The sequence below is a fragment of the Antedon mediterranea genome, chromosome 2 (genome assembly GCF_964355755.1).
Source record: "Antedon mediterranea chromosome 2, ecAntMedi1.1, whole genome shotgun sequence".
In the NCBI taxonomy this organism is placed as follows: domain Eukaryota; kingdom Metazoa; phylum Echinodermata; class Crinoidea; order Comatulida; family Antedonidae; genus Antedon; species Antedon mediterranea.
In genome coordinates, this window is record NC_092671.1 from 35025484 (window position 1) to 35048035 (window position 22552).

Below are 22552 nucleotides of genomic sequence, written 5' to 3' on the forward strand. Positions count from 1 at the left end.
CTTTCTTTACAATAACAATTACTTGCTACCTTTTACACTGCTTATCCTTGCGACAAACCTTATGCCTCTTAACGCCGATAATCCTGCCGAAATATGCCTTCTCCTGACGACCATTATTTTACTCATTGACGAAGAATTTGAGCCCAATGTTACACGACGGAAACACCACCGACCAGCGGCTCCCCGACCAGCTAGGCCTACTAAGCGGTCTACACCAACAAGGACAGCACCAGCTGACGATCGCTCTCGAAGCGTGTATGGAAGAGCTTCGTAGGAGAAATGACGGGCCTAGGCAGCGACACATTGCCTCTATCGGAGATTTATTATCCTCGAAGGCCGAGTATAATTGGATTATCGCTGAAATAACCTGCAAATTTGGTGAACATTTTACCTCGAATTTTTTGTAGCCTGAGGCAAAAGTTAATTGGATCACGCGAACGGAAATCGGGAATAAGCTGGTATTTTCAACCCCTACGAACAGGCCCATACAGTAGTTTTTACTACTACCATATTTAAGTAATACCACAAAAAGTAATTAAAAAATTATTTACTTTTATTTGAATTTAAATCCTTTAGTATTTATGAATAAATAATATGAGTAATGTTTAAATAATTTATACATTATTAATTAATAGCTATATTTATGCAAAGATTTATTGCTTATTGGTCCGTTGTATATTGTAATAATAATATACGAAAGTAATTTAAATACTGTAGTAAAATATTTATAATAAAATACAATAGCTACTGTAAACGATGATAAATAAAAGGGTACAGTTTAATAGCTCTGATGCAAATGGAAAAATTTGCTATTATATTGTTGACCTTTGACATTTTAACAAATTTTCCAGGTCAGTCTTTAAATTAGCAAGGTCAGTTACCTGCTGTTAATTTTATGAACTTTGCAAAACCACTCAAACGAAAGAAAGGCTTTCTAAAAAGGAATTGAAGTTACTGTATAGTGTTTAGGATCTTTTGTCTTATGGATAGATATGTAGTACTGATGGAAACTACAGTTATGTACATTTACAAAAAACAGGCCCTACTATAGGCCTACTATACATACAGTATTCACTGCAGCTCTGTCTACACTATCAAACTAGAGGAGAAAAAAAGTGTGCATGTGCCCAAATATGGTAGTGATATGACATCATGTCCATACAATATAGTATATGGGCACATCACATGTTTTTGTTATATAAAGTTTGATAGTGCAGACAGAGCTTAACGTTTTTCTAATGTTTTGATTGTTTTTGTTTTAGCATTGTACAGTACTGTATATTGGCTAACTCCACTCCACTTAACAAGCTTCTCAAATGTATTTACTGTATAAGCCCCAAATGTAAAGTTGCACTCTGTACACAATAACATTCATAACACTCTTTATTTCTCTCCATACTACAATCTTTTATTATAGCTGTCACAAGCACTTTACTATCAGTCTTATTTACTCACACACACAGAGGTGCAGGCTTATTGTACATACAGCCTTTATAGAACCTTGCCATTTGTCACTGATTTGACAAACAATTTTTGTCTTTATGCAATTTTTCGTTTAGTAATAGTACAGTATTTATTCCCCATGGTTACACAATAATGTCCATGGTTACACAGTGTATACAGCTGCTGTTGCTGAATTAATAGAATGAAAAATACCATATTAGGTAATAAAGTACAAAGAAAGATAGCCAAACAGTTAATGTCTGACACCTACAGTACAGTACAACAATAAAGCATTACTTATGGAGTGGAGTTATAGCCTGTCCTGGTGGTTTACTGTACAGTACAGTAGATGCTCAGCTGCTACTGATTTGGTTCAAATCCTGTCAGATGCCAAGGGGTTTTTCTCTTGACAGGACAACTCCACTCCCAATGACTTGTAATACCAATTTTTGTGGATTTTTACTTTATGTTGAACCAAAGAAACAAAAAGAAATAAATTACCTTATTTGGAACCAGATGAATTTATTCAATATTGTAATAATACCAATACTAATAGAATTTGTGTAGATTGTCTAATGCATTAGAAATTTTTTTTTTTGTTATTAAATAATAATAAGGGTTAGGGTTAGGTCAGTACCTATCTCGTTGAAAAGGTCTTCAACCAATGCATCATACCAACCCTTATCTACAGTTCTGAAACATGGACCATTACTATTGCGTCTTGGAAAAGGCTTGACAGAAAGGGCAATGGAAAGAATACTAATAGGTGTTACAAAGAAAGATAAAGTGTCAAATACAAATCTCAGATCTAAATCAGGAGTTCAGGACATAATAAGCATAGACTACCAACACCACTTTTGGTTTGTGTAAATGGAGGTGGGCAGGAAATCTGGCCAGGAGATATGACAACAGATGGACAGTCAGACTAACAAATTGGACTCCAAGAACCTACAGTACAATAGAGGCAGAGGGAGACAAAAGATAAGATGGTGGGATGAACTTACAACACATGGTGGCATTGCATGGCATTTAAGAATAGCTAGAGACATAAGTGAATGGTCAATTGGTAAAGAGTCCTTCGTCCTGCAATGGAAAGAAATAGGTTAAGAAAAAGAAGAAATAATAATAATAATTTATTTGGAAGCTATTTGTAAACCGCTTTATTAGCCACTAGCCTTAACGGCTATGTGGCTATCTGGCCTCTCCAGGAGACTTGCCTCCAAACTGCCATCAAATTTTTTTTAAATAAATAGAAAATAAAATAGCATTTTTATACTACCGAAGTAATTGCATTTAACGTCCAATCTAACATCTTCGTTTATTGTAATGATTGCCTATAGAGTCTTTTAATCACTAATATTTTATTTATTTTTATTTGTTTTTTTAAATTATTATTTATAATAAATATATTTCAGAATAAATATTAATTATTATTATTATTCATCATCATTTTAATTTTTAGAATCAATTATCTCCAAGGATAACAATTTTTATTCCATGCCTTAATTAAAAATAGTATTGTTGGTATCAATTTACAGTATTTGTCAAGACAATTGCACTGTATTCATTTAGACAGAAAATATGTCTGATTATCCAAGTATCTCGGTAAAGAATTGATTAAAATGTTACTGGGCGTTCAAATCAATATGGAAAATGATTTGATATATGCATGACATATTATGTAGTGATGATTTCATAAGAGTCAATTTGCAAATCAGTTTTTATGGTTCAATTATTATGCAAACTTTCGTTGCTCAATGTAGCGTAACGATAGGATTGGATTTTTCTCGACTTGCAGACAGCTACTGTATTCAGATAATTGTTAGCAACGTTTTTGGGGCTATATACCTATACAAGAATAGTTGAAATATGTCCTGATATATTTTTAGTACAGTAGTCATACAGTACATCACAGTACATTATGATCTTAAAAAACTGAATCAATTTTTACAGCTTACTACAGTACATGTCGGTCGGTTGGTCATTCGGACGGTAATCACTAAATTGAGCACGCTACTGCAGTCATGTATATGACCTTGTTAATGTCATCAAATTCTTCCTAAAGCTTGGTTCGCACTAGGAAATAACGCGACGTAGCAATTTAAAGCAATCACAAGCTAGGGATTATCTAAATTTGCACTTGCATTGCGCTTACGTCCTTGCGTCCTATAGTGGAAACCAAGTTTACCTGGGGCCAAATTAACACTTTGTCAACTTCTATTCTAGGTTTGATATTTTCATTCATTTGTATTTATTAGAAACTGTCCAAAAATAAGGAATTTATAATTTAAATTGGATACAAAAACAGGAACTGTTTGAGGGATCGAAATTAGAAATAAAAGAACTCCTGAACTGGAAAAAAAGACTTGTAAACGAAATATTAACAATAAAAAAACTGCTGATATCATACATCCGTCTGACTTGGCATAAAATTACTTCATAGTGCAATAGTTGAAAATATCATTAAAGTGGATAGAATGGTCGTAGTGTAGGGCTACACAATACTAGTACTATGCTATACTGTACAGTAACCAGAGTCTGCTCACATGTAAATAATTCTTGTTTACGCTAATATTAGTGGCTAACCCAATGTCAACAATCTGCTAATGTCAGTGCACGCCTTATTGTTTGAATAATGGTGCATGTACATATTTGATCAAGTCTCGCTGCAAGATTTCAAAATTCCCAATGTGTTGATTTAAAAATATAGTAAAAAATATAAAAAGTAGAATAGTTTGCTTTATTATGGTTCAAACCTACATTCACAATTTTATTAGTATTCAACTATTTCAAAATGTTGACAACATATTTGACCCTCCATAATGTAACACAGACCCCTGCCATATAAAAACCCCAATCAATATTTGTTTTACTGTATACCAACCACTCTATTAAAGATATCCCCTTCTCCTCCCCCTCCCTACTTCACGATGGTTATTATTTCAAATGTAGTTTAAAAGTTAAAACCTTCCATTCCATTTTGATCCTATGTTTATAGTTTTATACCCATGATTTGTGAATTATGTTTAAACCCGGATTTGATACTTGACATGTGATGGACAAGGAAATTATTGCTATTTTAATGTTATGCCATTGATTGGTTTGCTACTGTCTGAATCCAAATAGAGTGATGTAATATACTAAAGCTCAGTCTACCCTATCAAACTAGTTGGACAAAAAAAGTGTGATGTGCCCAAATATGGTAGTGATATGCCTAAATATGTAGTGATATGACATCATCATGTATGGGCACATCACTTTTTTTTGTCACATAAACTTTGATGCCGGTTTTTAAAAAAGGGTTTTGTGGAACAATTTTTAGCGTCAGCACGATCCTGTATTGTAAAACTGTTTCAAAGACGTTTTTAAGAGGATTTTTTAAATAGAAACAGGGCCTTGGTTAGAGATTAATTCTTTTTATTTCTTCTCTTTTGTAGACCTGTGCCTTCCATGTAATGTTTTAGTCATCGTCCGCACATCATGTCAGAAAAGTACCAAGAAGAACAGTTAAATTCTTTAATTCTGGAGTTATCTAAAGACAGCACCGACCAGTGCCTAACTAGTCTTCTTGATCCAAGAGGCAATTTCGCTTTTCTTTTACAAAACTGTCTTGTTCATTGGAAAGATGGTAAGTTTTTTACATTGCTCTGTCTACACTATCAAACTAATTTGACAAAGTGTGATGTGCCCAAATATGGTAGTGATATGACATCATAATTTTTTTGTCACATAAAGTTTGATAGTATTGACAGAGCTTAAGATTTATTGTCAGCAACTTGTTATACTGTAGCAATTCAACTACTGTTAAAATATCCTAAATTATACTGTATATTCTCCGTATCTTATTACTTCCGCAATATCCAATATACTATTAAAATGAAACTATATTTTTGTTTGTTTTTAAAAATAAATTTTTGTAATATAGGTTTATGAACAGTACTGTATCCAATATGCTATTAAAGTGAAAATATATTTTTGTTTGTCTTTAGAGAAACAATTCGGTTTATAATTAAACATTAAAGTGTGAAGGACTTTTTTTGTACAAATTCCATGCTTTAGTGCTTTGTACATTACTGACTGGCACAAAACAAGAAAATGGCTTCTAGTTGTCTCCACCAGCATACACTGATATTGATTTTTGCATTAAGCTTGGTTCCCACTAGGACGCAATGCAAGGACGTACAATAGACGTAATACAAGCGAGTTGACCAATGACAAGCGACAGGTTGTATAATTCATCGCTTGTGATTCGGCCAAATTCCTTATGTTCCCTTGTTGTGTCTCTTGTGGGAACCATGCATTATGTACTGTAAAAAACCATGTCAGAATTTTTCTACTGCAGTTAGTGCAGTAACTACATTTTGTTTACTCTAAATAAACTGTTTAATCCAATTATAATTTGATCCATTCATATTGCAGTGCCTGCATCATAAATGTCTGCATTCAATCAACAAACTAAAATCATATATTTATTGCAGTAAAAAATGTACTAAAAACTGCAGTACAATAATTTGCCATGGAAACATACCCCTGCATGTTGTAATGATCAAAATTAATTCATTAGTTCCATGAATGTCAACTCGTCCAAGTTAATGAACTCTAAATGACACTCTGAAGCACTGTGATATTGAATGGGATTTTCAAAGAATCTTTAAACACATTAAAATAGACTTTCGTTTCCAGCAACTACCCACATTGTGTATTTTACAGTGGTTCCCTCGAGTGTGATAACCTACTGGAGTGTTTAATGAACCCGGAATGTTTTTATGTGATTTTGAAGTTTAATGCTGATTAGTGACGAAAACATAATGCATAAAGGCGTATTCAACTGGCTTACTGAAAGATCTATAGTAACTGCTCAGATAAAAAAAATCCGCAGAGCTAACTGTAGAGATCTCCCCAAAACAGACCAGTCATTTTTTGGTCAAAGTGAACTTTAAGTGACATTAAAATGGTCTGCAGTACTGTACAATAAAACAAAACAAAACATTTTCTTCAGGGGAGCAATATCTTTAAATATAAAGGTTCCATTGTGTATGGCTTCACAGTAGTCAGTATATTTTTACAAATTTGTGTGTGAATCAACAATTGGATCTTTGAAATCAATAGGCTGATTTGTGTACAATGGGGATAGCCTTCAACAATACTTGAATATTTTGAGTTTTCAATACACTTTATACTGTTGCTATTGTTGTACTAATTGTTCTATTGATTATTCCTCTGGTTTTAAACAGGTTTATTCTTTATATTTATCTTTAAAGAAGATGTTTTTCTTCTTTATTATTAAGCTTATGCCTCGTACAATAGTTAAAATCGGTTATATTCAGCAACTACTGTACTGACGACAAATTATGGTCCGTACCATTCCCTACTGTACCTTTTCTAAATGATATTATAAAAATGTCAATTTTTAAGCACCATTCGGCAACGATCTCATGGCACTGTGGACTTGATTCTACTCATAATTACAGTATCTCTGTCATCCTGTTGTTTCTCATGGATCAACCCATCTGATCGTACTGTACAACGTTATTATTGAATAATTTATACAGAGGTGCCAAATTTCTATCATCAAAATTTATTAATTTTTATGGACTTTATCTTAAATCCGCTTTAAACTATATAAGAATATAAGTACTTGCGTAAACCAATAGCGTTGGATAGTTGACGTCACTTTTCTGATTTCTTGAAAATATGCATTAATTTCATCTTTCAATAAAAAGCAAATGGGCTTCTTCCTTTGACGTACATTGGAGTAACTCAGTAATATTCATTTATGATGAATACCGTAGTAGTGTGGGTGGAAATAATAATCTGAAACATATGATTTTTAAAATGGAAACTAAGAAATAAGACAAGAACTTTATGTAATGAATTTTGATTATATAACGTTTTCATTGTGTATCTTTAAACTCTGAGTATGTGTATAAAGTACTGGTATCATATCAATTCAATCCATCACGTTTTAGAGACTTTAATAAAATAAATGTGTTTTTTTCCTAAACTATGGTCCTACAGTATATCACTCGCATCGTATTCTGTAAGATCTTAATGTTATGTGTATAAAGTATAACTTTTCATTTACAGTTTTAGAGCCTTTAAATAATAGTATAAAACAAGCAAGTCACATGTAAAGTCACTCATAGACTGGATCTGAATATGTATGTTGTAAAGTATCATTTTATTCCATCATAATCATATGGTCTTAGAGCCTTTTAGTAATCACACTTTTTTGATTCATCATGCAGTTTTAGAGCATTTAGTTTACCAACAAAGGACCATCCACATGTACAGAAAGTCACTCAAACACAGGATCTGAAATGTATAAACTGTATCATCAGTTTATGCAGTTTGCGAGCCTACAGTATAAAAAAAAACTTGTTGAAATACACTACGTGCATAGTAAAACGTATAGATAGAGTAGTCCATCAATAATCAAGTGTGGATACTGTACGTAGTAGCAGTTCTGAATACAATTAAATGTCATGTTGTGAAAAGTGGAACAGCAGTGTTGATAAAACTGTTTGCTTAAATTCCTCTTATTTAATTCTTGGTTCTCTGTTGGACTTAACATACCATAGCAATTATTCCTTTGCATGGTTTATGTTTCTAAGACTCCTGTCTGTCAAATACAATACCCAAGGTCCTGTTTCTGCTGCATAAAAATAACTGGTTAAAAACGGTGTGAATTTCTTGGAAGCAGAATCAAAACAATTTTTAGTAACTGGTTAAATGGTAGTGCAAAAATAACGGTTAAAAACACCCGTTATTTAACCGGTTGTTGCTAGGCAACTTTTGTAGTAACTGGTTAAATGGTAGTGCAAAAATAACGGTTAAAAACACCCGTTATTTAACCGGTTGTTGCTGCAACACAAAAACGGTTACTTGTTTGACTGATGATCTTTAGTCAACTATACTGCGTTTGAATTAACCGCCAGGACCAATTGCATTTTTCGATGATTCTGACGATTTTTTGTCAACGACCACCCACAGATTTAAACTGTAATTTTGTAGAAAAAATTGAGCAGAAATGCAGTCAATATAAAAATTAACGGTTTATTTGGTGCTATGCATCAAAAACAGACCCCAAGACACAAAGTTCTGACTTCAATCTAGAGTTCAAATGCGAGTACAAAACTAGGTACAGTAACTAACAACATCTAAATTTGGAAGTTGAACAAGTGGTTAATATTATAAAAGCTTGATTGATAATAATTAAAGTAAATTGCTGTCGACGTGTGTGAATTAAACGCACCGTACAAAACATTTCAATGCTTTACACTACAGTAATTGAAATGTGTGAAAGATTGCTACTGATGGATTGGACATGGCAGTACTGTATTGAACAGGGAGAATATGTAGATAAAGTTGAAGGATTAGGTGTTCTATTTAACATGACTGAGGCGGCAAGTTATAAATAGACAAATGAATATTCAAATCAATATTCAATGAACACAAATTCAATACAAAACTTTTATTACATTATTCCGTTGCTTTTCTCTTTATTCAAGGGCTAAGTAGGGGGTGGGAGGAGGGTAAGTAGTGCTCCAATTTTAGCTGCGGCTTTAACTGTCAAACAGTTATACAGTTGGACGGCACACACTACCGGTTGGTTTTCGATCTGTGATATGTGATTTTAACCAATCAAATGAACAGTACGTGTGAACATGAACTGTGTCGTGAAGGAACGTACAGTATTTTTATATTGTAGTACAGTAACTGCAGATACTGTATAGCAACAACTTTAATATACAGTAACACAGACATACTAGCCTACTTTGCCCATTCTTTACTGAAGAAGATGATACTCTAAACATTAGATTTACTTACTTTATGTAATTGAAGTAGATTGGTTAATTTAAACTGATGCTACTCAAAAGTATAGGTGTTGAATTATAATCAGATGACCTTTGACATTATGTGTGGGCCGGCTTTACAACTACGTCAAATCATTTTAAATGTTGTGTTCTGACATTTAACCTGCTCAGAAATAGTATAGAAAACTGAAACCTTTATTGGATATTCTAAGAAATTTACGATAGAAACGGTTTACGATTGTTTTATAAACAAGGTTTTTATACATTTATATGTTGTAGCCATGTTTTTATTTTTCTGCTATACTAAACTAAGAATGGTTATTATTTAAATTGTTAGTAGAGTGTCTTTAATTAAAAAATAATAAATAGTTGATTACAATATAGGCCTAAAGCATGATTGAAATAATAAACAAATTATAGTTGTAGACGGGTATTGGTTGCAACCCTAAAAGCTGTATACAGTAGTAGTGACACATAAATAAAATGTATATCACATATTATTATGGAGGTTGTTTTTAAGGAATACTTGTAATATTTATTAACTGAAACCATAGTATAAGCTCTATCTATACTATCAAATGTTTGACAAAAAATGTGATGTGCCCATATATGGACATGATGATGTCATATCAACTACCATATTTGGGCCCATCACATTTTGCTGTCACATAAAGTTTGATAGTGTAAACAGCTTTTATTTTATACCAAGAAAAATGTGAAGCTCTGAAGGAGTTTTCACTAAAGCCTTTGTAATGTTAAATAAAGTAAATTAATAGCGGAATTTCTATGGTGCATACTATAGGCAGGCTTGTGCTGTGCATAAATTGAGGTAAAACGGGAAAGGGCAAAATTGTTAGGCTTGTTGGAAATGGAACTTCTTTATCTGGGTCTTAAAGGAGTTAGTGGTGCACTGTCAACTTTAAATTGGTAAGGAGTTGCATGTTGGAACTGCCACTGCAAAGGAGCTGCCACAGCAAAAGCTTTCTGGCTATAGGTAGACGTCCCACTGTGTCTTTGGAGTTACAGTATACTGTAAGCTGAAATTGACCACTGGTCCTGACCTATAAAAGATTTAGTTGGCACATGGTCAAATTGAAATTTGTAGGGAATTTCACAACGTTATAGCTGCCACAGCAAAGCTCTCCAGCTACTGTAGGTAGTCTTCGGAGTAATAAGCAGACATTGACTACCTGACCTAGCTGTCAAATTAAAGTTGTATTGGTTCATAATTCTTTGGAGCTGCCATAGCAAAAGCTCTCCAGCTACTTTAGGTAGATGCACTCTTTGCAGTCATAAGTTAACAGTGACCACCTGACCTAAGAGATCTAGCTGTCGAAAATTGACATTCAGAATTCTATAAACTGAGAGAGAGAAGTATAAGGCACTTAAAATGGAACTTAAAGAGAGATTAGATAGTGGAGAAGAAAACCTCGTAATTAGAAACTATAAAATAGTTCAACATAGTTTTCGGACCACTGACAGAGCCGAGTAGAAGAAATTTAAAACTACAGAAAAATTTAAGTTTAAATGTTTCAAGTACCACAAGAATTAGTAACATTACGTTCATGTATACTAACTGCGACTCAATTCTAAACAAGAGAGATGAATTTAAGTTAAGAATAAAAGACTCTGATCCAGATATAATTTTGCTAACTGAAATATAACTTTAGAGCTACCACAGCAAAAGCTCTCGAGCTACTGTAGATACTGTAGATGCATGGGTCTTTTTAGTTTACTAAATAGGGTGCGCTGCTCTACAGCTGGCTCCTAGCAGCCACTAACTAACATCTAGCCAGATGAAGATTTGTTGACAACAATTTAAAATCTATTACTGGTTAAACATAAAGAATTATTATACAGAAAAGCTCTCCAGCTAGGTAGATGCACTAGTCTTTGGAGTCATATGCTGACATTAATGACCTCCAGCACGTCCTGACCTAAGAGATTACAAAATTTAGTAAATGCTGTTAAATATACTCAAGCTTCGATACTGATAGCTAGCCAGTACTAAATATTGACTTTATTGTGTGATGCATGGCAAAACAAAACAAATTCACAGCTACAGTATACCTTCCATTGTTTTTCCTTTCAGTTTCTTTGCCTTTCCTTTTCATCATTTTTTCCCTGATTTGTATAGTTATGCATATTATTTTGTATTCAGTTCAAACATCGGTCAGTAAAGGTTATAATATAGTAGTGACCCTAAAGCCGGTGGTACAATCGCGCATATATTATGTGATAGAAATGTTTTGGATTGGCCATCAGAATTTGACTGATTACCTACCGTTCTAATGTGTGCATAACATGATTGAGCTATAGCAGTTTGTTCACCACTTGAATATCATTTTCATGAGTATGTATTTAAGTACTTGTTTATTTTTATTAGCTTAATAAAACCTAGATATTACTGATAATAGTCTGTTTTTGGTTTTGTTCTTGCCATCCTGGTGCAGATACTGTACATAAATATAGTGCATTACTGTGAGTAATTGACATGGAAAAATGATTGTGTTACAAATAAAAATTGCTCTGATTGAAGACTGATAGAAAAAAGTAAATGACTGGAAATGGAATGGATTGGAGTTTTTTAAACATGGTATTAATCATATTTTCATTTAAATAAAAAACTACAGTACTGTGGAAAAGCGTTCCCAAACACACTATCTATTGCTACTTTGGTCACATTAAGCGGCAAGATGGAATGGAGAAGAGAGTGTTGGAGGCTTATATTCCAGGAAAGAGAAGAAGAGGAAGACCAAGATGCCAATGGGAGAAGATTATAACAGATGTGTTTGCCTCTTAACCAAGCAAGTAGGATGACAGAAGTCAGGAGATGGTTTCAGAATACTGTTAGAGAAGCCACTCTCTGATCAGAGTTTGCTTTGACGACGACGACGTAGAAAACTTTACACTAACATTGTATATATTTATAATTATTAATTTCAATAATAGCAATAAAACTTCATCATATTAATTTATTAATAAAGGTTTATAGTCAAATGAGTACTAGTGCAGTGTTATAATATACTCAAGAAGGTCATTAAAAGTGAAGACCAGCATTAGAAATTATTATATTGTCTTGAGTTCAGAGATGCTGTCTATATTACTTCATTACATTCAAAAAAGTAATTAATATTATTGACAATTTAGATATTGATAGTTGAAAATGCCTTTGAGTTATTGTTTTAGTTTTGATATTGAATTTCATTAGGTTTATGTGTCAGAAGTTATATCAACAAAGCAGATAATATCAATGCTGTTATTAAATTATCCTCTTGAACGTGTTTTTACACTGGTTTAGCAAACAGTATTGTCACTTTGAAATTATTAAATGAAAGATCTGATTAGTCTTAATGGAGGGCGATAGAAAGCAATAGTAAACAATTCCCTGATTGCATTATGGTTGCTTCTTTGAAAATAACCCTTTTCAAGATACTGATATTTTTTTCAAGTAGCCTGATTTGATAAACACTTTAACACCAAAATAGAATTAACATGCTTCTAAAAAACCAATTTATAACTTGGTTTTTAATATTGAAGGAATACTTTAATTTGATTACAGTTATCCTCTTTCGTTGTACTGAGACATGGTGGGGTACATTTTTAGGTTTAAATAACAAAATTAACTTGTGGAGTTCTTTGTCTGTCAGTGTGCATGACACTCAGAGTATAAAATCGTCCAGAACATCGGGGTAACCATCCTAGCTACCGTCTCCTAAAGATTTGCTAGGTTTTTTCAGGGAGTTAAAAAAATAAATATATAAAATATTTTACAACTTACTTTACTGTACAACTCCTAGTTCAACCAAGCTATACAGTGTATGTACACTGGACGTGGACCTCCAGTCTTTAATTTACTACTGACTAGTAGAAGTTAGAACTATCAATCATGGCCAAGGAGTGGCTTGTACCTTCGCCTGAGTATGGTTGTGGTTTGAGGTGCCATGCCACTTTCTACCACTGGACCACTTGACAATTTAATACCAGGTTCAGTTTTAGACTATAAGCTGAGGTGTGTCAGAACCTTTTTCACATTCTATTCTGGGCCACAGTCAATTTTGACCTGTACCTGATTAAACCTGCATTGACAATTTTTCCTCCAGAGGTTTTAACAGATTGAAGATCTATTTTAATTCAAGGAAAACTTGTTATCAATTTGTTATTTTTTGTTTGAATTATAGGTTGGGAAGGTGCTTGCTTAGATAGCTTTTTAAAATACAGTCTATGTGATGCAATAGGAAGGATCAACAATGAATTGGAAGACAAGAAAGAAGAGAAAACACTATCAACAGATTTGACAGAAATAGAGGTAAGAACGAAAACGACAAATTTGAGGGAAAAAATAAGCACATCTCAAATGTCCTTTTACATTGCCTTTGATTGTATTGTGACCATTTGTATTTACCGTAGGCAGATTGAACCCCTCCTAAATTTTGCAAATTATAGTGCAAAGTTAGGACTAATTTCAGTCAATTTGACATTTTTAGGCCCTGCAACACTGCACATGGCATTGATATTTCTAATACTGTAGGGCCATTTCTATGTTTGGACGGATCCATTTTTTCCACACTTAATAAAAGTCACAATCTCTACAACCCCCTTAAAATATTTCATTTTTCCAAGTTGGGATTTTTGAAGATTATTAACTGCTAGAATAATAAATCAGAAATGTACTGTATCACATTTCACCCTCACTCACAGGTGTGAAAGGAATAGCATCGTAGGTTTAATCATATTAACCTCTTGAATTTGTGTAATTTTTTAGAAAACATTTTTGGCATACAGACTAGGTGATAAATTTTACACAAAAAAAACCCCCAATAATAATAGTTATAGAGTTACTTGTAAAACATGACGATAAAAGTGACTTTTAATGTCAAAAGTTATGTACAAAAATTATTTGCTTTGTCTGGTATTGTTTGAAGCCTAAACGTACTGTACTATTATAAGTCTGGAATAAAAGCAACAATAAGACAAAAAGGTGTCCGAACCAAGACTTTTTAGTAACATGGATTACACTCTCCCATTAGACCATATAACTTTCAATAAAAGCTAAAATATGTATTTCATATTGCTGTTTATATTTTTTTTCCAGATGAATCTTTGAACCAGTGGCGTAACATAGGGGGCTAAGGCCTCTGGTTTAGCACTCCTAGGTGGACCTTTTGATTGGTAGTTGCATTGTGCCTGCTCATGCTTGGGGGCTCCTTTGGCTCTGAGGCCCCTTAAGCTCTGGGCCCCTTTATGCGCTGAGTTCCTTAAGCTCTGGGGCCCCTTAAACTCTGGGCCCCTTAAACTCTGGGCCCCTTTAACTCTGGGCCTCTTAAGCTCTTGGTCCCCTTAGCTCTGGTCCCCTTAAGCTCTAGGCTCCTTAAGCTATGGGCTCCTTAAGCTTTGGGCAAGCTCTTGGGCCTCTTAAGCTCTTGGCCCCCTTAGCTCTGGTCCCCTTAAGCTCTAGGCTCCTTAAGGTCTAGGCTCCTTAAGCTATGGGCTCCTTAAGCTTTGGGCAAGCTCTTGGGCCCCTTAAGCTCTGGATTTTATCCAGTGAGCGCCTAGCCTCAGCTGTTAAGCCACTGCTATCAGCAATAGAGATTGTCTGTACAGTATCTACTGTATATTCTATGAGGTGTTTGTTGTTTTTTTTCTTCAGGTGAATCTATTAGCTCGTCTTGAACAAGTCATAGAGCTTGCTGTTTGTTGTCTAAGTAAGCAAGATCTAAATCCACACGTATTATCAGCTCTTAACCTGATCCTGGACCCAAAGACAAGGTAAGTAATATCCAATCAATGCCACTTCTGACCGGTTGCGCAAATAGCCTCAATACTTTAGAATTAATCACTTAACTCCCAAATCCTCAGTGCTACTGTAGTCTTCTAATTGCTCTTTTACCTCAGTTCAAGTCTCTGGGGCACAAGCTCAGTCACTACTCTTCCCTCACATATTTTGCTAGTATGATTGCTAACCATTACGCAAATGCTCTAGCCTATTAAATGGGAATGATTTGTATGCGTATTTGATTAAAGTAATATTCAAATTAGTGTTTCTGTATTATTATACAAAAGAAATAGCATATAATTGCTATACTATTTTATGATTGCTCTATAGGCATAATTGTGCATAAAATATTCAATCCAATTTCTACACAATATATAATATGAATATTATACACAAAAGATAATTTAATATAACATATGAATATTGACAATACACAGTACGTTCATAGGTCACATACAGGATGATAATTGTATAACTATGTACTATGGAGTAGCTTTGCGTCAGAGAATTAAGTAATTGATCAGATGTTTGCCATACACTGACATAATTAATAGTACTTGAATACTAAATATATTGAGAACAAAAATAAGTAATTCTCAAGTTGGACTCAAACTTACAACCTCCAAATAACTAGCCTATAGCATTTAAACCTCTAAAGTGCTTAGATTAAGCTGATGGCTAGGGGTTAGATTTGAGTTCAAAGAGGCAGCGGGATGTATAACTATACTCGGTGGAGTAGCTTTGCGTCCGTAAGCTAAGTAATTGGTCAGAACTGACCAAAAGTACCGTCCGTACCGTGATACAGAAACACGACAAATATTCATAATCATACATCTAACATGGAGAGTCAATGCAAATGTTACACACAAAAATAAATGATATGAATGCTCGATATTAACAGATCAATATTACATAACATCGACATTACATTAAGTTTGATATATTGACCTTGAAGTGACATGACTGTCACACTATACAAATAGTGAATATTAAAAATCCAACTTAATACATTCAAATTAATCAATAAAGATCAAATACATGCTAAAGGGATACTAATTATAAATTTTGACTTTTTTTCAATCTCAGTCTTTAAATCTTTAAAACTGTTGATACTTTATTACTGATAGTATCATCACTAATAATTATGTACAGTATGCGCCAAGTCTTAGATAGAGTGAGGCTATTTGCATGGTCGCCTGGATATGTAAATTAGTATTTTCTATGAGTTCAGTTGACCGTGCCTATAATCTATATTTAGGATGTCTTCTGATGGTGATGATAAGTTAGTTCAATTTAAAATGTGTTGGTTTCAAATGAAATAAATTGTGATAAATAAAATGTGAATATATTGCTTTAATAAAAAAAAAAATGGATATATTTACAGAGTTATCAACTTGCTATAAATAATTTTAATAGTCTTGATAAAAAAAAATTCTTGAGGAAATTTCAGTGTGTTTTTATATTTCAGTTTTTTATGCATGACATCAAATAGTCATTCTGCACATGTTTCTGAGCTTGCGCAGATTGAATGTCTAATTTGACAGTGTTGTTTGATTGGTGTGTCATGAAAACGAAAGGCCCTAACTATGTGTTGACGCGTACCCCGGAACCAGGCCTTTCCTCAGTATGGGTCGAGGATTTTTTTCATATTATTGTCTTTTTCATGGGGTTTTTCATAATAATTAAGGCCAAATCATAATTTTGTGTTTGTATGTGCAGTATCTCCATTTCCATATGTCCCTAATCGGACCGAATTTCCATAGTAATTATGGACGTTTCGTAGAACTATTTGAATGTATAAACTATGATCTTTCTACACATGCTGATATGCTACATGATATGAATGTTTTCAACCTGGCTAGCTGATAAACATTTCAAGTTGGTGAGTGAATAAGGATGGTGAATCACAGTGTAGAGAGAAACATATCCAATTGGTATTGATTAAAGAACAAGAACGAAAGAAAAAAAACGTAGAAGGCTAATGTTCTGGTTTATTAAAAGATCAAATTTAAACTGAGCAATTTCCTTTTGGTTATAAACATGGCAATTACAAATTATGTTGTTTAAATTAATAATTTATAAAACAAGTTCGTCAGACAATGGTTTTTAGTTTAAACAATTTTTTTTTGTCTTTTTAAAGTAAATTATATATTTTTTTTTTAACAGAAGTAAATAAACTTTATTAAAACTGCAAAATGGCCTATTTAAAGTCTTATTTTATTAATCTTATTTATTTTTCATGTTTTTGGGGGACAATACATCTTTAATAGAAATTTCTGTATGATTGCTTTTAATATAGATTATTGTCCTTTAGCCTCGGTCAATTTGTTCTGCCTGCTCTGTAAAACTATTGAATCTAGCTACAGTAAAGTCCAAAGCTGTTGAATAGTAAACTAAAGCTCTGTCTACACTATCATTATCAAACTAGTTTGACAAAAAAACAATGATACTGGCCAAATATGGTAGTGATATGACATCATCATGTCCATGGGCACATAACATTTTGTTGTGGCATGTTTGATAGTATAGAGAGCTTTACCTCATGAATATTAACCCAAGTGTGAACACTGGTGAAAAGTAGGCCTACCGATTGCCTTGGTTGAATTTCTGCTTATCTAGTCTTAATAAGACTTTTTATTATTATAAAATATATTATTTCATCACACACACACAAAATGACATCCGAGCCTAAAGCTCTGTTTACACTATCACAAAAATAAGTGCCCATACATGGACATGATGATGTCATATCAGTACTATGTGTAGGTGGGAACACACTTTTGATAATGTAGGCAGAGCTTTAGTTTAGTAATACTGCATATTGTTGCCTAGTATTATTTTTTGCTTTGAAGTGATTATGAAAGGATAGACTTGCTGATACAAATTGCTTGCTATATTTATAACCTAAAGCTCTGTGTCGAGAATATTTATGCACTGTCGAACATTAATAATAAATGTACAGTGAAAGTACATTGCTAAGCCTGGTTCGTTTAATACTGTACTTTGTTTATAATTCACATTACTGTAATTGTTGTTCTTGTATATGCACTAAATATCCTGTTCCTTATTCTTGCCGTTTGTCGTGATCAATTGTATATTGTTTGCTTGTCTTGTAAATCTACTACTAGTTACTTCATCATAGGTTATTGCTCTTCCTTTATGATTCCTGGCATATAACATAATCTACTACTCGTCTACATTGATTTTCTAAAGTATTCCTAGTATAAATAAATGCATGCGTCTATAAACATCCTCATTAGTGCCACTACTAATGGCTAATTTCAATGATTACTCCTGTGGTTTATTTACTCAAACGGAGCTTCGTCTTACTTACGATATTTGTCCAAATCTATCATTTACTTCTGTTTCTTGGCTGTGTAAATCGTTCATGAAATTTTAAACGATCATGAATTAAGTCCAAATAAAACAGAACTGTTTAGTTTAATATGATGCAGGGATTTGAAATTATTTTTGTTGAGGGTTTTAGTATTAGCTGCGAGAATGATGGTTCAAATATTCAGTTGCTATTTTATTACACGCCTCGGAATGCTTGACGACTGTGACTGAAATTTCGATGAATAAATAGTTTATGTGGGTTCAAAATTTGATGAGGAGGTTTATATTGTCCCCCTATAAAATAAATTTTTTTGTTGAATATGCATTAAAAATGTTTTCCCTGAAGTGAATAAATTTATTAAAACTGCAAAATGGCCTATTCAAAGTCTGATTCTATTAATCTTTATTTTTCATGTTTTTAAGGATAATACATTTTTAAATATGTTTTTATTAGCTTAGCATTCTTTTTCTTTTTTCTTTACATAGACTAGTGGAGCTATTAAACGTTCCTGCCTTCCAATCCCAATGTCTAGGGTTCAATACTTTTTTTCTTTATCTTGTCTGACAATTCCATTCTAAATATAAATAATGGTTCCTTTTCCAACTTCCTTAAACAGCCTTCTCCCATCTCTCCCCCGCCCCCCTCCTTTTTTTATTAAAGTATCTGCATCACCTGTGTTTTTAGAATACATAATAACCATGAAATTGATTTAAGGTAATTCAGTTAATAACATAATACAGTATCATAATCATAGAACATTATGGTGAATTCATTTGTCACTGACTCCTGTTTAACCTATAGTATTTCAAGGTCAATGAAGATTGTCATTTGGAACAAATTTGCCATGATAATCATTGCAGTATATTTGATTGTACAGTAGCAGGTAGTGGTATTTCATCATCATTAGAAAAAATGTAATTAATAACAATAATTACAAAATTGTCAAGTACATATACAGTAAAACCCCTATTCAGGAGATGCCCCTATTAAAGGGAACCCCTCTATCAAGGGGACACCCCTCATTAAAGATGACACACCTATTCAGGAGATGCCCCTATTAAGGGAACCCCTCTATCAAGGGGACACCCCTCATTAAAGATGACACACCTATTCAGGAGATGCCCCTATTAAAGGGAACCCCTCATTAAAGATGACACACCTATTCAGGAGATGCCCCTATTAAGGGAACCCCTCTATCAAGGGGACACCCCTCATTAAAGATGACACACCTATTCAGGAGATGCTTCTATTAAGGGAACCCCTCTATCAAGGGGACACCCCTCATTAAAGATGATACACCTATTCAGGAGATGCCCCTATTAAGGGAACCCCTCTATCAAGGGGACACCCCTCATTAAAGATGATACACCTATTCAGGAGATTCCCCTATTAAGGGAACCCCTCTATCAAGGGAACACCCCTCATCAAAGATGACACACCTATTCAGGAGATGCCCCTATTAAGGGAACCCCTCTATCAAGGGGACACCCCTCATTAAATGGATACCCCTATTGGTGCAATATACTGTATGTTTTAACTAACTACAGCCAACCCCTATTCAGAGCACAGTAGAATTTCTTCCTTGCAATATTCCTTTTCTATATTAGAAGGACACTTTCTTGTGAAGTGAACGAGACGCAATGTTATAACACTACAACCCTTATTCAGAGCACAGTAGAACTTCTACCTTGGGATATTCCTTTTCAGACGATACCTCTATTATTAATATGGAAACACTTTCTTGTGAAGTGAACGAGATGCAATAAATGGTATAAACACTACAAGAACAACCCTTATTCAGAGCACAGTCTAGAACTTCTACCTTGGGATATTCCTATTTACAGGACACCTCCATATAATTAGGGGTACACTTTCTTGTGAAGTGAATGAGGTGCAATGTATATTTTAACACTACAGCCAACCCCTACTCAGGAGACACCCCTCCCCTCCCCCCCCCCCCTTTTAAAAAAAAGGACCAGAATAGGATGTCTTATTTAAATACCCTCAAGTTTGTAGAGTACAAGCAACTAGTTCTTGATTTTTTCTTAATGAGGGTGGATCTATCCAGCAATTGCTGATCATTAGGGACCCTCAGAGGTTCACAAGACAAACATAGTGGGTTTGAGTTGTAATTTTGTCATTAGAAAAAATCCTGACATGTGATGGGACTTCAACCCAGCACCCTTAGAGTGGGTAGCCAAGCATCATAACCACTAAGCCACAACTCCTCTTATTGCGTCTTGATTGTACTATAATGTGCAACAGAATTTGATTGGATTTGATTTATTTCATTTTCAGAACAAATCTGTGAATTACCATTTACTACATATTGTGGATTTAGAAATACCAATGAAAAAATATACATAGAAAAAAATTTAATTTCTTTCTCAAGTAGAGCGTGCTCAGTCGAGCAAGAAATAGATTTATCGGTGTTTGTTCAATTTACTCACGTCATCCGATAGGGGATTGTTGCCACGGCAATTTAACATCCGTTACCAATCTTCTAAATTGTATACTTACCTTATAGACTAAACTGATAAACTTATTGATGCATGTAATTTGACCTCTCACTAGACGTTAATAGGTTTTTGACCTTCGTCTTTCCAAAAATCACAATCCAGCAATTATGATGGTAATGTGTAATACTGCAGTAGCACAACAATGATTCTAGTAATTAATTTTTAAGTTTACAAATTATTAATTTTGTTCATACTTTTATTAGTATTACCACTAGCCAGTGGGCATGCATGAGTTTTAGTACAGTACTTGCCGTGTATTAGTAAGCGAACTTTTGGCTACTTTAGTAAACAAACTACCAAAATGTTCGAATCGAAACAGGCCTTTTAGTAAACCAGAGATACACATTTTTTATTTAACCGTGTTAATTTTGTTCTTTCTAAACATAATCAAAGATTTCAAACTATGATTTTTTAAATGATCGTGGCAAATCGCTAACCTGATGCATTTGATTTACATCATGTCGAAATTCAATGATGCATTGTGTTCACATCGTGTCACGAAATCCATACCATTGAAATGTTGCGCTCTACTATTTTCATAGTGGATTATCTGTGCCGCATATTGCTGTCAAACAACTCTCCAAAGTACTTTATATTTTAGTACATGTAGATTACATCTGACCTATGCTGCAGACAAAACATTCGTAATACTCATTACAGCACATTTATCGTTGATGTAAACACATATTACATGTAATGACATTTCCAATTACTAAGGAAACATGAATTATTTCCCATGAAATGCTTTTACCAATTCATTGTAAACAAATAAATTAACACCACAGTATCATCAGATACTCATACTAAGAGCTAAATCATTTTATTTTGTGTTTTTCCACAAATAAAATGATTGTGTAAATTATTAATTAAATAAAAACATTTTGATATTGAAATTTTCATCATAATCAAACAAAAATTCATCTTTTTTTGTTTTTAAACTTTTGTGTCAAACTTTAAGAGAAATATAAATACTAAAAATAAATACAAAACTTCATAAAAAAAATGTTGTTTTAAAAATGATTATGAATGTTTTAGAAAATGGATTTAAAAAGGTATAACATGAAAATGTGCTATTGTATTAACTTTTGTATACTACAAGTTTTATGTATTGTGATATCAATTTTAAAGTACACTTTATTTTTTTATTTTATTTTCAGCATCCACAGTTTTTCCAAGGCTACCTCTTCTGGGTATAAAAAGGTAAGTACGAATCCTGACGGAGATAATAAATGTTCATCTTTTAATATGCGGTTACGAGATTATTGCGAGCCTTGCAAACGCATGAACCAGCGAGCCAACACAGTTGGCATATATTTTTTCATGAGATTTACAAAATAGTTTAGTTTAATCATGGAGGACTAAATTTAGTTCTAAACTATGGTTTAATTTAATATTTTTTCGGTTGAGAAAGACTTCGGGGAGTTAAAGATAGAGGTAGTACTTATTATTGCCCTCAAGCTTGACTGAAACCTGAGGAAATTCGGATTAGGCTCTCTACAAATTCATGCCAGCCAGCAGTGCAGTATCTACCAGAACACTGTGAGATGATCCTCTACTCTTTTTAGAATACTGTCAGACTAAATTAACATGCATTAACTTCGGTGATCAGACGAGTACCAGTTTTTCAGCTTATCATGGCATTATACTATGAGACTTAGAT

General features: G+C 33.5%; 1 protein-coding gene across 2 annotated transcripts in view; it reads left to right on the plus strand.

The window, feature by feature from the left end:
- LOC140040873 (uncharacterized) overlaps nucleotides 1-22552 on the plus strand; it is a 53122-nt gene that overhangs the window by 9461 nt on the left and 21109 nt on the right. For both annotated transcript variants that reach the window (XM_072087123.1, XM_072087124.1), the window contains exons 2-5: nucleotides 4881-5071; nucleotides 13442-13569; nucleotides 14911-15029; nucleotides 22050-22092. In XM_072087123.1, the coding sequence (XP_071943224.1) occupies nucleotides 4924-5071; nucleotides 13442-13569; nucleotides 14911-15029; nucleotides 22050-22092 (438 nt within the window). In that variant the 5' untranslated portion in view covers nucleotides 4881-4923. The remainder of the gene's footprint in view (nucleotides 1-4880; nucleotides 5072-13441; nucleotides 13570-14910; nucleotides 15030-22049; nucleotides 22093-22552) is intronic.